The 14,743-nt window shown below is 53.8% G+C and overlaps 2 protein-coding genes across 2 annotated transcripts; one reads left to right on the top strand and one right to left on the bottom strand.

Annotated features, from left to right (window-relative positions):
* Positions 1-1,340: 1,340 nt before the first annotated feature.
* LOC128729330 (tau-tubulin kinase homolog Asator) lies at positions 1,341-6,127 on the top strand. Its single transcript, XM_053823003.1, has 9 exons — positions 1,341-1,560; positions 1,644-1,794; positions 1,875-2,089; positions 2,170-2,309; positions 2,381-2,510; positions 2,609-2,728; positions 2,791-2,961; positions 3,050-3,289; positions 3,594-6,127. Exons 1-9 carry the CDS (start codon positions 1,513-1,515, stop codon positions 5,082-5,084), a joined length of 2,706 nt encoding a protein of 901 aa, XP_053678978.1. The 5' UTR covers positions 1,341-1,512; the 3' UTR covers positions 5,085-6,127.
* A 413-nt stretch (positions 6,128-6,540) lies between these two features.
* On the bottom strand, positions 6,541-13,704 carry LOC128729212 (uncharacterized). Its single transcript, XM_053822870.1, has 5 exons — positions 13,653-13,704; positions 8,633-8,798; positions 8,340-8,537; positions 7,959-8,263; positions 6,541-7,865 (listed from the first exon to the last, which is right to left on the bottom strand). The coding sequence occupies exons 1-5, from the start codon at positions 13,702-13,704 to the stop codon at positions 6,958-6,960; spliced, it is 1,629 nt and encodes a 542-aa protein (XP_053678845.1). The 3' UTR covers positions 6,541-6,957.
* Between the last annotated feature and the right edge of the window lie 1,039 nt (positions 13,705-14,743).

The raw sequence follows: 14,743 nt of genomic DNA on the forward strand, positions 1-14,743 counted from the left end.
TCCTCTTGTGGGAGCTCCTTTATCTTAATTCCATGCTTACAGGATCAACAAAAAAAAGGCTTCTAGGCAAAGCTTTTCCCATTTCGCACGGTGAAAAAGGCACGCGATCCGGGAGCTGTCATGCTCGGGCTTTTCGGATCTCTCGCTCACACACCCCCACACTGGCTGGGTTTACTTTCTCTCCCCTTTGTGTGCGGCTTTGTGTGGTTCTTCTTGCTCTTCTTCCTAACCGATGGAGAAGACACACACAGCGAGGCGAACGCGCACACGTCGAAAGGAGCGAGCTGCCCCACGGGCTTTTTCTCGAGCAGGATATGCAGCGAGCGAATGAGAGAGAGAGTGAGAGCGAGAATGTGAGCGCACTCCTTTCGTGGGGTGGTTCGATGTTACTGCTGCTCCTTCGGACACGTATCGATTTTCCACCAGCAAGGGACTGCACAAGATAAAGCCACACTGTCCTGAGCAGCCCTTAAGGACACGGGCCAGTGTTGGTGATTCGACGAAAAGGACGAAAACCCCCAAAGGACACGTTCCCGTGCCCAGTGACAGTGAGCAGCAAGTGACTGTGCGATTGAACACCTTCCATTTCCACGCATCGTTTGCTCAGCTCACGAGATCAGCACCCCAACACACACACACACGCACGCACATACACAGGCGCGTGTGCACGCACGCCCATAAGGACGCGCACACACACACACACACGTGTGTGTGCTCGAAAGGACGAAAGGAAACCCGAGCCAATGGCACGGATTGAGCAATGCGGCAAGTGCTCACAATCGAGCTAGGTCTGCGGCTCCACAGCTGACGGAATCACTCCAGAGTCCTTTGTATCGCTCATCGGGTGCATCGGGGCGATTGTCGCAACAAAGAACCGTAGTGATTACCCGCGTGTGTGTGTGTGTGCGCGCGTGTGTGGCTCTAGGTGTACAAAACCACAGCTTGATAGGTTTCGACGTGACAGCCTCAGAATTGCTTCCAACGTTTTGTACACGTTAGTTTCGAAGCTGCCCAAAAACGCTGAAGGTCAATGCACATTGGGAGTTGAGAGTGCATATTGGTGGAGCCTGACAGCAGATCCGGGAGCCTTGCTAGTGGTAGAACCGGTATCCAGCAGAATCTCGTTTAGGTTCCAGACATTTCGGGGTCCTTTCCTGCTAGTGTCGGTTGGGGAATGACGACTAGCAGCAGTGAAGGACCCCACACTCCAAAAGCGAGAGCCCTAGAGCCTTGCCTTATATCGAACCTTCACGCAACACTTTTTACAGCCAGTTAGCAAGCGCACCCCGTGCTCCGCATCTTCCATCGGCCGTCCGCTGACGTCCCAGTCCCCCAGATCAGTGTGGAAGCGATGTACACCTTCGGTTGACCGCTACATACGCCGTCTAGTGGTCGTATGGTGCCGGACGCCAGTGCTTAGTGAGGTTCCCGATCCGAGCAGGACTAACCCTCCCCACAACAGCCGCCACAGTGACGAGCGCCGCGAAACACCGCAGCCCGGACGTACCCAAGATGGATGATCTGCTGCAGGCCGGCCACGTCGTGAAGGAGCGATGGAAGGTAAGACCCCACTGACGGCGACCTGCCCTCTATCTGATCCAGTGTTTCACTAACATGCTCTCGACCTGCCTGTCGACCTGCAGGTGCTGAAGAAGATAGGCGGCGGTGGTTTCGGCGAGATCTACGAGGGTCAGGATCTGATCACCCGCGAACAGGTCGCACTGAAGGTCGAATCGGCTCGCCAGCCGAAGCAGGTCCTCAAGATGGAGGTGGCCGTGCTGAAGAAGCTGCAAGGTAGGTTCGCAGAAAGTGCGAACGCACACCACCGTACACCGGACCTCTTTGCTGTACGCTTGTCCGTACGTGTCTTGCAGGCAAGGAGCATATATGCCGGTTCATCGGTTGCGGACGTAACGATCGATTCAACTACGTTGTGATGCAGCTGCAGGGCAAGAACTTGGCCGAGCTGAGGCGTTCGCAGGCCCGTGGTGCCTTCTCGCTCAGCACGACACTGCGGATTGGCCTCCAAATACTGAAATCGATCGAATCCATCCATTCGGTCGGCTTCCTTCATCGTGATATCAAACCAGTAAGGGCCGCATATGCCGATTCATCGGAAAGGGTAGAGCAGGTTGCTTATAAAATTCCCATTTCGATTCTCTTTCGCAGAGTAACTTTGCCATAGGAAGACTACCGCTCACTAGTCGTAGAATCTACATGCTGGACTTCGGCTTAGCTAGACAGTACACTACCGGTACGGGTGAGGTGCGATGTCCCCGAGCTGCGGCAGGATTCCGCGGAACCGTCAGGTATCCCTCACGACCGCTCAACTAAACCCTCACGTCGAGTCATGCTACTACTTATGCTTGTTGCCTTGCAGGTACGCTTCGTTAAATGCGCACAAAAATCGTGAAATGGGCCGCCAGGACGATCTGTGGTCGTTGTTCTATATGCTTGTTGAGTTTGTTACCGGCCAGCTTCCATGGCGTAAAATTAAGGATAAAGAGCAAGTACGTACGCTGTGTGGGTTCCTATCAACGATGTTCTGACACCTTTTCCTGCCTCTCTCTCTCTCTCTCTCTCTCTCTCTCTCTCTCTCTCGATGTAGGTTGGAATGTTGAAAGAGAAATATGATCATCGTTTGCTACTCAAGCACTTGCCTTCGGATTTCAAATACTTCTTAGAGCATATTCAATCCCTTAACTACGCCGATAAGCCGGACTACGCGGTAAGTGACGGTGGTTCTTATGCTTGCGTTCTGCACTCTATTGACCTTCGAAATACCTCCAGATGCTGATTTCCCTGTTCGAACGGTGCATGAAGCGCCGTGGTGTGAAGGAAACAGACCCGTTCGATTGGGAGAACAACGCCGACTACAGTGCCGGCGAAGCCAAAGCCATCAACGCAGCTGTACCGAAGAGTGAACTAATCAAAAAGCATAAGGACGTCGAGATGACGGAGGTACGAAACGTCCGTGGGTCCTTCGACACGTGATACTCATCCTGTTCCACTTTCGTTCGCTCTCTCTCGCTCTCTCTATTTCACGCAGGAAAAACGCAAACCGATCCTGGACTCCGCTAAGGTCCTGCATACGGAGCCGATCGAATCGATGAAACCGCAGAACGTGCATGCGGCGGGCGGGGCGGCGGCAGCAGCGGCGGCCGCCGCTGCCGCCGCCGCCAAGGCCGCCCTCAATCACGCAGACCAACACGAGCCGAACGAGGCGAAGATCCAGCAGGAGACCAAGACGGATGCCGCACTTCCCGCGATCGAGATGGTGGTCGTAAAGGTACGGCAGTCTGCCTCTAGCACGTCCTGGTGGAGGAGTAGACCTATGAGTTGGCAGCAGTTTGCTGCTTCTAGAGGGTTTTCCGGAACCAACCAGCCCATTTTACACTTTGACGCTTTCGCTTCCTTTCGCACATGCACAGTGATAATCGTTTGACATTTGTTTTCTTTTTTTCTTCATTTCTTCTTTTTCTCTTTCTTTTTATTATCCCTATTCCTATTATCCTTGCGTGGGGTTTCTGTGGGGGGATATCGTTTCGTTTTCGTCCTTCCAACGCCTTCCAACACGAACGCCGTTCGCGCAGGGTCTAATAAGTTTCCCTATTCACCAGAACGAGATCCCACTGGTGCGGGCCCACACGGAGGTGATGACAAAGCCGGCCAAACACGGCAGCAACCGGTTGCGGATACTGACGGCACCACCCGTCAACATCAAGGATTTCTCCTCATCCCTCGACAAGCAGCAGCAGCAGCAGACGCACCATCAACAACCGCACCACCAATCGCAGCAGGCGCACCACCATCATCACCATCACGGCCTGCACGGTTCGACCGAGGCCAACAACCACTCGCTCGAGCTGAAATCGAAGCTGCTGAAGACGGAAGCGGACGACCTGTCGTACTCACCGGCGGATGGCATTCTGCGCGATCTCGGCCAAACGGGAGGCTCCCAGCGGCAGCAGCAGCAACATCACGACCCGCAACACGGGCCGGCCGGAGGACACCAGCGGCAGAGCCTAACGCTCGGCAAGAGCCTGCGATCGTACGGCAGCTCAACGACGGCCACCAGCAACAAGTACGCCGCACGCAACGACGACAAGAGCTGCCGGGACTACTCGATCACGCAGCACGCGATCGTCGACGACGACAACGCGAGCCAGTACCAGACACCGAAGTACCAGGGTGCCCTGACGCTGGCCTCACAGTGGAAGAGCCAGTTCGACGACTCGGACGACTCGACCGATGGCCTGTGGAAGGGCGAGCAACATTCCGAAAATGCATCGAAGAAGAACTACACTAACCTCAACAAGGGCAGCGTCGCCGCCGGTCTGCCGGCACCGCCGAAGGACTCGCAAGGACCTCCGGTTCCGTCGGTTCCACCGGTGCCGTCGCAACCGCCCCAGCCAAACGGCACCGCACACGGGGACGATGATGAGCGGGAGGAGGGTGCGGCTGATGGGGCGGGCGGTCCGGTGCAGTCTACGCCACCTCCACCACCACCACCACCGCCGCCACCACCACCCGAGTGTGATGATGGTGCGCCGCTAGAGGACCCGGTGTTGGTGTGCGCAGAGCTGATCAGCAAGGCGACGCTGTCCGTGATCAAGCCGGAGCAGGATGAGCAGGATGTGCCCATGGAGCAGAAGGATGTGCCCGGTGAGGTCGAACCCCCCAAGCCGAAGGCTTCGCAGGAGCTGCTGGTGGTGATGGTGGATGAGCAAGCGGAGCGGGAGCAGAAGGACGACAAGCAGAAGCAAACGCAGATGCAACAGGAGCAGGAGGAGCAGGAAGAGGAGAAGCAGGAGCAGGAGGAGGAGGAGGAGGAGGAGGAAGAGGAGCAGGTGGAGGAGCAGCTGGTGGAGCAGGAACCGGAGATCCGGAAGGTGTTGGTGGGCGAGGAGGCAGGAGGTGAAGAGCCCGCCCCACCGGAAGGACCTCCACCGATGGTCGTCAGCGTCGAAAGCCTGGTCGGGGGGTTCGAAGCGGTGGCGGCGGCGGCCGCAGCTGCTGCGGTCGCGGCCACACCCGTTACCGCCGGCGGCAACGCGGAACTATCTAGTAATATTAACTCTTAACTCTCACACAACAACAACAAAAAACCACACACACTCACACACAACTCCTTCCTCAGCTAGCGATTTTTTGTTTTGCCGCAGCAGCATCGAAGCATGAGCTTACCGGCTATATAGGGATGTGCCAGCCCGCGATGTCCTTCCACTGGCCTCGCACACACACACACGCGCGCGTGCGTGCACGATCGCTCGTATACACGCAGCTTAAAGCTTCGAGTGTTGGGAGCTCGTCTCAGTCCACGGTTCACTGTGCCGCATCAACTGTTGCAGCGCATCTAGTCTTCACCCGTTGGATCCTGGCGAGTGTGTGTGTGTGTGTGTGTATGTGTGCGCCAGTGCGTCGGAGAGAAGGAGAGCTGTTAGAGGCTGGGATGCGATTGAAATCACGATAGGAGTAAGGCAACGATAGAGAGGTCAAATGAAGGGCGATAGAGGAGGGATAAGTGCAGGTGTTCGACCCAAAATGCGAATGGCGGACCTTGCGGCAGCAGAATCTCTCAGGTTGCGCGCGCGCGGACGAATCTCCACGCCAGATTCTCCTCCCTTTATAAATAACAAAATATTTAAAGCAACACAAAAAAAAACAGGAAACCAACGATCTCGCGGGAAGGGACACAAGGTGCGTGCACGTGTGTGTATGTGCGCGCGTGAGTGAGAGATACAGAGGTCCTTGGGGAGGGAGGACCGGCAACGAGTGAGCGAAGCCGAGTGAGGGTGGATGAGAAGATGGACACTAGCGAAACAGCGCGGGTGGCTAGCGTTGCGTCGAGTTCACGATACCAAAATGAATGCAAACATGACAAAGCAGCAACACAACCAACCATGATACCAAATGTGCGCGGTACCACACATACACGTACAAGCGCATACACACGCGGGCGTATGCGGCATGGAGGGATGCACACCGGCGAAGGATACGCGCGGTGGAGCAGCAGAAAAAGAAACATACACGTGACATGTGAGGACAACCAACGTGGGGGTTAGGGAGAAGAAAAATACGCAATGGAGGATAAGCGAATAAATCAATGAATACCACAATACCAATAATAGCGGAAAGGGCGGTTTAATGTTGCCTTTTATAGGGGTAGTAGCGAAAGAAACACGACAGCGATGGGATGTCCTTACAGGTGAATTTCTTCACAGGACATTCTGATGAAATTCTCGTCTCTCGTCATCAACTGGACGTCTGCATCAACTCCCAGCTCCAACAATACCATGTTGGACTCGCTGTAACAATACCATGGACATCTATCGAACTTCCGGAAGTCAGCAATCTAAGGACACAACCATCTTGTAGGCATCAATTTAGCAGATGTATAACGCTCTCCTTTCTCAAAATATTCAGAACTTTCTTCGTTGCTCAATGACGCGACAAGAACACTAATTCTTCCAGAAGACCTGAGGTCCTTGAAGAAGTAGTACCCACCTTCCATCCCAAAAACCCCACAACAACGAACAGTCTGGTTTAGGTGCAGCATTTGCCTTTATTTTAATAAATTTCAGAGACAAAAAAACGTAGCTTTCGAAAATATCCCTTTTCTAGCAGGGTGGCCGGTCGGTGGGGATGGGGGACGGGCGGCGAGAAATGCAACCGAGTGCCGCCCTTCACCCTAGCCTCCCCCCTACGCCGCCCACTGTCGCCATTTTTCCGCCCGCGCTGGCGGTAAATGTACTTCATCTATCGTAAATGCGAAACGCGTCCTCGCGCGCTCTCACTGGAGGTCAGAGATATAGTTTGTGTCAGCGTGTGAGTATGTGTGACAGGAGCATGGAATGCATGTGTGGGTGTGTGGGTTTGCTTTCGCAGGAGAGCGTGATCTGTGTACGTGTGGGGGGATGGTTTGTTGCCATCTGCCCCGAAATCCGTCGCCATCTTCTACTGCTCCTCGGGGTAATGGATCTGGCCAAGATCCCGGCACAGGTTGTTGTTGGCGAACGATGAGTTGTAGTTGAACGTACCATACCCAGGTGCGGCGGCATACTGCGTATAGGCAGCTGTTGGGAAGATGAGCTCAGCCGGACTCGCAGCAGCCGCGAACTGATCCGTGTTCTGCAGGAATGCGGAGTAGTTGGACGAACAGGCGGCTAGGTGTGGGTTCAACTGGACGGCAGTGGCATCCGCTGTATCCGCAGCTCCATACGCACCCTCGTACGCACCCGCACCACCACCACCGCCACCTCCACCACCACCAGCGAACCCTTGGTGTTGATTCTGAGAGATGTTGTTGTTCATATCGCTCAGGAACTCGATCGACTGCGTTAAGGTGGTCGGTTCGGTGGCAGTGCGTTTCACAGCTCCCGGAACCAGCTCACCAGCCAACAGCTTGTCATATGCCGTCTTCACATCACTCGATTGGTGGGCTTGTTGCTGTTGCTGATGCTTTCGGGCGCTGCTATCATCCTCAATGATCACTCCTGTCGGCATGGGTTCGTCTGTTCGATGGTACTTGTGGGTTTTGTCACCGCCTCCACCACTAGCTAGCAGGAAGAGGGCGTTCTCTCGCGATCGGATTGGACTACCACTCATAGGCCTTGGACCTCCTGGACGCATACTGCCGAAGCCTGTCTGCTGGCTGTCTGGGTTGTTGCCGTCATCCTGTGCCATCGCAAGTGAGCTGACAAAGTCAACACCTCCTACGAACAGGTCGTGGCCCTTATCCTGCTGTTGTGGTTGATCGGGACCTGGACCACCCTTGCCTATACTATCGTGCAACATGCTCTCTGACAGATCCTTGCCTTCTTTGTCACGCTTGATGCAGCCCAACATACTGCCCTTCATGTCTACTGGAAAGATAGAGAGAAGAGAGTGCGATGAAACACCTGCCCGGGGGAGGATGAGAGAAAAACGCCCACCAGAGGGACTCCTTGATCACTTACCAGGGTCTTCCTTGATGCGACGCCGCTTCGAACTACTGCCCGAGAGCGATTTCTGCGACAACCCCAGCAGTCCGTTGATGCTGTACGACTGCGAGGCGACGTTCTCCACCTGCTGCTGCTGTTGTTGGGGTGATTTCATCGATTCCTGATCAGCTTGCATCTGCTGCTGATTGAGACACTCCTGCTGTTGGCTTTGCTGTTGTTGCTGGTTGTTGCGCGAAAGGATCCGCGGGCTATCGAGACTGCTGGTGTCCGTTCGTTGCGTACTGTACTTCGCCTTCTCCGCTGCCTTGTTGCGCACGATGCTACGGGAGAGAGAGAGAGATTGGGATGCGTTGTAGAGGTACACTAGGGTGTTGTGAAGCTGATTCTATCACCTACCGGTTGATGGAGGACACACTCGGGACGTTGTCGTGCACGCAGATTCCATCGGCCAACAGCTTGTCGCGTATCTCCCATGCGAACATGGTCGGGTTCTGGAGCTTATAGGCAGCGATCGCTTCCACAACCGGAGGAGTCGCCACCTTTGGTTTTGAACCTCCGATCACACCAGCCTTGAAGCTGCCTGTCTCGTAGTACCTTTAGGGAAGGAGTCTGCCATTAGCCTGTCCATGGAGGTGGATCTTTCTCCCACACGCACGCACACACACCCGTACGCACACACACAAACGTACCTGGAGAGGATCTTCGAGACACAACCATGGCTGACACGCAGCTGACGTGAGATGTCACAGGGTCGGATACCATTATGGGCCAGTTCGACGATCCGCTGCCGGACCAGGTCGGGAAGGGGGCGCCCGTTCACGAACACCCCGCCTAGTTGGTTCACCCCACCATGGCCTGCCCGCCAAGGGGAGACGCCGAGAAGCGGGTGGTTGGAGAAAAGGGTCGCCGTGAAAATGCGCGCGAGAAAAACGAACAACCCACCGAATCGAACGATTTTCCCCCCCGAAACCGAAGGGAGCATATGGTGTAGGTCAGGACGGAGGATAAGTGCGGGGTGGGGTGGGAAAAATACATGAATGGTAAAAAGTAAGGGGGAACGAAAAAAAGAAGAAAAAAAAAACAAACAAACAGGTTTACGATTAACAAGCGTGGCTAGAAGTGATCCTGCTGACGACGTCGGTGGGGTAGACGAGAGGGGAGCCGAAAGGGGAGGCTGTAACGATTTTCCTCCCTCTCTCATTCTCTCTCTCCATCTCCCCTCTCACCATGCACCCCCTTTCAGGAGAAAATCCCGCGGAAATGCAAGCGAACGTGTGCGTATAACACGAAAAGGACACTTAAGGCTATTGAGTGCGTAATTGTGGAAGTGAAACAAAAAAAATAGAGCATTTATCTACTTAAAAAAATGTTAATGAAAAAAAGAATGAATGCAATTTAAAACATATCATAAGCCCCCTCCCCGCTTGTAAGCAGAGGGGAGGAAAAACAACACCGGGAAGCTTGAAAAAGAAGGAGAAAAAAAACACATTGAGGTTATGTACCTAGCATCGGGTGGAGAACAAAAGTTGTTAGCACGTTAGTGTGGGGCCATCGCCTAAGTCTTGTAGGCGCAAAAAGGGGCACCATCAAAAAGGGCAATAGAGCAAAATGTAAGCTTCCTTTCCCGTGTTGGCGTTGTAACCCTCTTTTCAATGGGTCGACGCCATCTTTAGTGCAGAGGGCTCAAGCTGTGACAAACTGTCACACAAAAAAACCGTATGCGAGCCTTTCGGACATTCCAACGGTTCTAAAGGCCCGAGCCCTCGGAACCGTTGAGTCCTTGGACGTTCGCACGCGATCAGGCAATAGACAAGGACGAAATGTAAGATCAGGACGAAAAAAAAGCGCGCGAGAACGAACGTGAGCGGCAGGTGTTTTAAGGGGGTCGAGGGTGGGGAAGGATCCCCCGGACGGTTAAAGGGAACGATGGTCCTTGAAAAGGGCGAGGTAAGGGATGATTGGAGAGGGGTTGGAGAGTACAAAAAGTGAGGTTATAGGATTTAAATGAAAAACAACCCTTAGAACGGTTTTAAGAGCTGTTGCTTGTGGCGTGGAAGACGGCAGAAGTAGAAAAGGCACACACACACGAGCCTGGAAACACACACACGCATACACAGAGCTACGTGGAAAAAAAAAGAAAAGAATCCATTCTTCGCTCTCCCTCCCCACCCCCCTACTCCCCTCTTCTTCGTTCATTTCTTTATGTTTCACTATTTTCATATTCAGTTTTTTCATTAATGTGTGCCCTCCCTCCTGCCTTTCCTGCACCCCCCTTGCCCGGGCCCTTCTCTCCTTCCCCCGGCGCATGTATAATTCGCTTCCGTTCCACGAGCGCCGTTTCCAGCTGTTGCTTTCCACCATTCGTTCGTTTTTAGGGCTTTGGCGTTATTCTTTCTTCACATTATTCGCTGCTACAACATTATGCTGCCGCTTCTCGCCATCGCCAACCCGCCCGGTCGCATAAACCGAGGGGGCATTCTGACTTAATGCTTCCCAACCCCCCCCCCCCCACCTATTCTTTCCACTTGGTACCCCAAACCACCCGCGTTCCCTTAAGAGGCTTTCCACCCTCGGGATAGGGGCGAGAAGAAAAGCGCCCTCGAAGGGAAGAAAATAACAGGCGGCAGAGGGAAAAGCACATTCCCTGATGGCCTGGAATCGCTTAAGGCGGCGGTTCCGGAAGGGTGTGTGTGTGTATGTTTTTTTTTAACGGCGGCCTCTTGACGTACAACCACCTGACGGCTGGCGAAGCCGCCTTTTAGGTGACTTTAAATTACAAAACCAATAAAGAAACACAAAAGAGACAGACCACTCGTTCTGTCGCTCTCGCTCTCTCTCTCTCTCTGTCTGGCACGTTGGTTTTCTTCCATCCTTCGCATCCACCCCCTTCGCGTACCGGATGCTACTTTTTATGCCGTTTTCTTCCCTTCTTTCGGTTGGCTTCGAAGGGGTGGAAAAGCGAGCGGCACGGATGGTGGGTGGGAAATGGAAGCAGAACGTGAGCGGGGGGTGAAAATGGACAGAAAGAGGGAGAGGGAGAGAGTGAATAAAAAAAAAACGAGCTAAAACGGCCGTTCGGGTGCATTACCCTCCACCCAGGGGGAGATGAAGCCCGACCCTGGCAGGGAAGCCACCCTCTCCCCCCCTTCAACCCTTCTAGCCAACTTCCTCCCTCGGCACACACACACACAAACAGAGAAGGTATTAAAATGCGCGAACGGGGCACAAAGCGCAACATGAAGCGACTTGTGGCCACCGACGGATCTTGCACGGGGGTTAGAAGAGGGTGGGATGGTGGTGACCGGGGGGCGGGGGACCCTCCAACGGAAGACAATAACCCTCCTGTGGCGCAGGGCGCTTAATTCGAGCCCTACAACCGTAGAGCAGAAAGCAAAAAAAGAAAAATACGCCACCTTAACGCCGGTTTCATATTTCCTCCGATAGATGGCGCTCGCTCGCACACGTGTGATCCTTTTGAAATTTTCTTCCGACAGCTCGCAAACAAGCGATCTTCCCCCCCCCACCCCCCGCACACACACGCGGAAGGAAGGGTACCGGTGTGGGGGCAAGTGGGGTGCCACCGGAGGCCACCAGCGGCCACCGAAAAAAGAAACCTAACCTCAAAAAGAAGCTCGCCAGCGACGTCGGTTGATAGACCTTGAACTTGTTTGATGACCCGCCGGCAGTTTGATCGTGCGTTTGATGCGAAATCCATCACCTTTCGGTGGGATGGGCTGCGAGGGTTTTTTGAGGGTGCCTCCTTCCTCTTGCCACACTCTGCCCAGCGTCCCACACGCACTCGCGCATCGTTGTTAGTGCCGCCATTGCCGCCGCCGCCGACACACACGCACACGGTGGTTGATCACGACGCGACGACGATCAAGTGGAGCTGTTGGTGTGTTGGTTCAATGAAGGGGAAGGGGGAGGGGGTTGGGAGGCAGTGTAGAGTATCAGCAGGTCTTATGATGTGCGGGGAGGGGTGTGTTGGTGGGTTTATTCTTTCTTGTGCGTTCCTTCTTCTGTTTTTTTTTGTTTTTCATAAAACACCCCAACCCCAACCGTTAAAAGGGGGTGGCTTTTTAGTGGCGGGGAGGGGGGGGGGTGAGAAGGGGATGAGGTTAGGGGGGATAAAATAAGTGGGTAGCACAACACCGCACACTCACACCAGTGCAGGGCGCGTGCGCATTGTGCGTGTTCGAAGTAAACGCCACAACTACTCTTCTCAACTCCTTCGCTTTTACTTCCTGCTGTTTTCCGACAAGTTTAAGGGGCAAGGAGGAAAGGAGGAAACTGTCCCAAAGGGCATAATGGAGGGGGGAGGCGAGAAAAGGGATGATCCCCACCCCCCCTCCCCCAAATACACACACACACCCGTCCAAAACGCTGTAGAGAATAGTTGCTGGAAGGATAGATCCGGGATGAATTTTGGGGTTATTAAAGAGGAACAGGAAGGTTCTAACGTCTGATCACCTCCTTCATGCGCCCGCCCCCCCCCCCCCCCCTACCCGCTCTCACGCTCACTGGCGAAACGCTCGTAAAAGGGGTTTTAGTGGCAATAAGACGAAATGTAATGGATCATTGCTTGTTGCGGAACGTTTAGAATTCACCACCAAAGAAAACACCAGCTCGTCGACGTTAGTCAGCTTCCAGCTCCAGCGGGTTCAGCTGCAGTTTCAACAACCACGCGCGAGGTGCGCCATCTTGCGCGTTCTTCTCCGGTCACACGAACGTCAGGAACACGAACACCGAACATGATCTAGCTCCATCTCGATCTCGATCTCGATCTCGTTCGATCGCAGCACTACTTTGGTTGAAAGATTGAACACTTGTACGACTTCTGGCTGGCGTTCTTAACCCTTCCCTCTCCTCCCTTTCCTGCATTTAAACACCCGCACACACTACCACACGTACACGCGGGCACACAAACGAAGGTGATCGCACACACAATAAAGCAGGAGAAAAAAACCGCCCCGTAGACCTGAGAGACGTGCGATCGCGTCGACTGCTGCGAGCAAACAAAAACCTTCCCAATCGGACGGTGCGTACGCGGATCGTCCGCCCTGTGGAAATGGGGTGCGCGTTTTTCCCACACGCACACACCGACACCGGCACCGGTCGCGCACGGGGTGGTGTGTTTGTGTGCGTGTTTCATTTTTTCTTTTTTTTTTGTTTTCCAACTGCGCCGGTCCAGGTACGGCAAGGGCCAGCTAATTGCGCACCTGTGCGCATCCTGGCCCTTTTGGGTTTTCCCGCTGAAGGGAGCGTTGTTCCGGTGCTTTAAAAAAAAATACGACGTGTGCGTGTGTGTGCGCACTTGTAACGACAATTTACCAACCCCCGCCGGGTTGCCGAGGGTTGGTGTACGGGGGATGTTAACGCGCGCGCGTTTGTTGGCGGCTAAAAACACCCCTCGAGGAAATGTGCGCCCCGAGGGGACACAAGCTAGAGCAAAGAAGGGGAGAGGGGTGAGAGAGAGAGAGGATGACGAAAAGAAGAAGCAAAAAAAAAACAAGAACCCAACCGAAGTGTCCGTTAAAAGGAATCGAAAGGAAACCGACCCCAAGTGGCGGAGAAAATAACGCAACAAAAAAAAAGAAGCGAATGAAAGAAAGCGAAAAAAAAGGGAAAACCCACAAACCGACAAACACACGCATGCACAAACACGATAGGGGCGTTCTAGCGCCCGCTAGACAGTGGACCCTTCCTTACAGGTGTAATACTCCAGTATGTTCTGCTTGCAATTAAAGGAATTGTAGTGCATCGTTGGATCTGCAGCTGTTGGAGCGGTTATTCGAGGTTCAAGAAGGTCGGAGGAAAGGGTGACAAGCGGGAGTGAAGAAATCAAACAATTAAGTTACACACATTGCTAGATATTGGACCCCGCAAAGGATCCGGTGGCATTCTGTGGCGCGTTTGTTACAGGTTCGACCCTACATAACCTCTAGCCAGCCCTGTGAGGCTGTCACCGACCAGCAATTGGATAACATTTTCCACGCCATGGGTTTTTTTTTCGAATGAAAATGAAGAAGAGCAAGTGCCAGCGAAACGTACTTACCCTGGTCGATGCTCGAAGGTCATCCACGGTAGGCTCTTCATCCCAGATCCATCCAAATGGCGCGTCCTTTCGGTTACCTAATCGAAAGGACGAGCAGCTTCGCAGGGCTCTTCGCAAACCGGCATCATGTCCTTAGAATTGGCCAACCTAAAAACCATCTCGTGAATCTTCATTTTGGCTGCTGTGCGGGTGAGAAAAAAAAAAGAAACGCTCGAAACTATTCCCAACGCGACCCAGCAAACGCAAGCAATCCTGCAGTTGACAGGCGCGTGCGGTCGTCACTCAACCGGAACACGTGCTCCTTGCAGTTGGTACACGTCAATGGCGGGTTTCGTTGGGTTTTGCCGTGCCATTTCTGTTGGGTGATTTTTGCGCTGAGTTTTTTGAAGATAGAGAAACAATGCGCTTTAATCACGGCACCACCCGAGGTCCTTAAGGACACGAAACATGCCTCCCCCGAAGGACGGTCATCCGTGGGACGTGTGATTTCAAAAAAAACCGCGGACCTTCGCAAACATTTGGTAGGGTTCGATCCTGGGAGCTATGGGGGTTGGGAAACGCGCCCTTTCGAAAACGGGGACGAAAGGACGCGCGTTCCCCGCGGACAGTACTATACCTTCCAGGCAGCAATCGTCCAGCGTCACGACGTAAAACGGGCACGGGTTTCGGACGGTAACCGAAACCACGGATTTTTGACGGGTACGGCAAATTCGGTAGACTCGCAAAAAGGCAAACAAAACACACG

Source organism: Anopheles nili, chromosome X, assembly GCF_943737925.1.
Source record: "Anopheles nili chromosome X, idAnoNiliSN_F5_01, whole genome shotgun sequence".
In the NCBI taxonomy this organism is placed as follows: domain Eukaryota; kingdom Metazoa; phylum Arthropoda; class Insecta; order Diptera; family Culicidae; genus Anopheles; species Anopheles nili.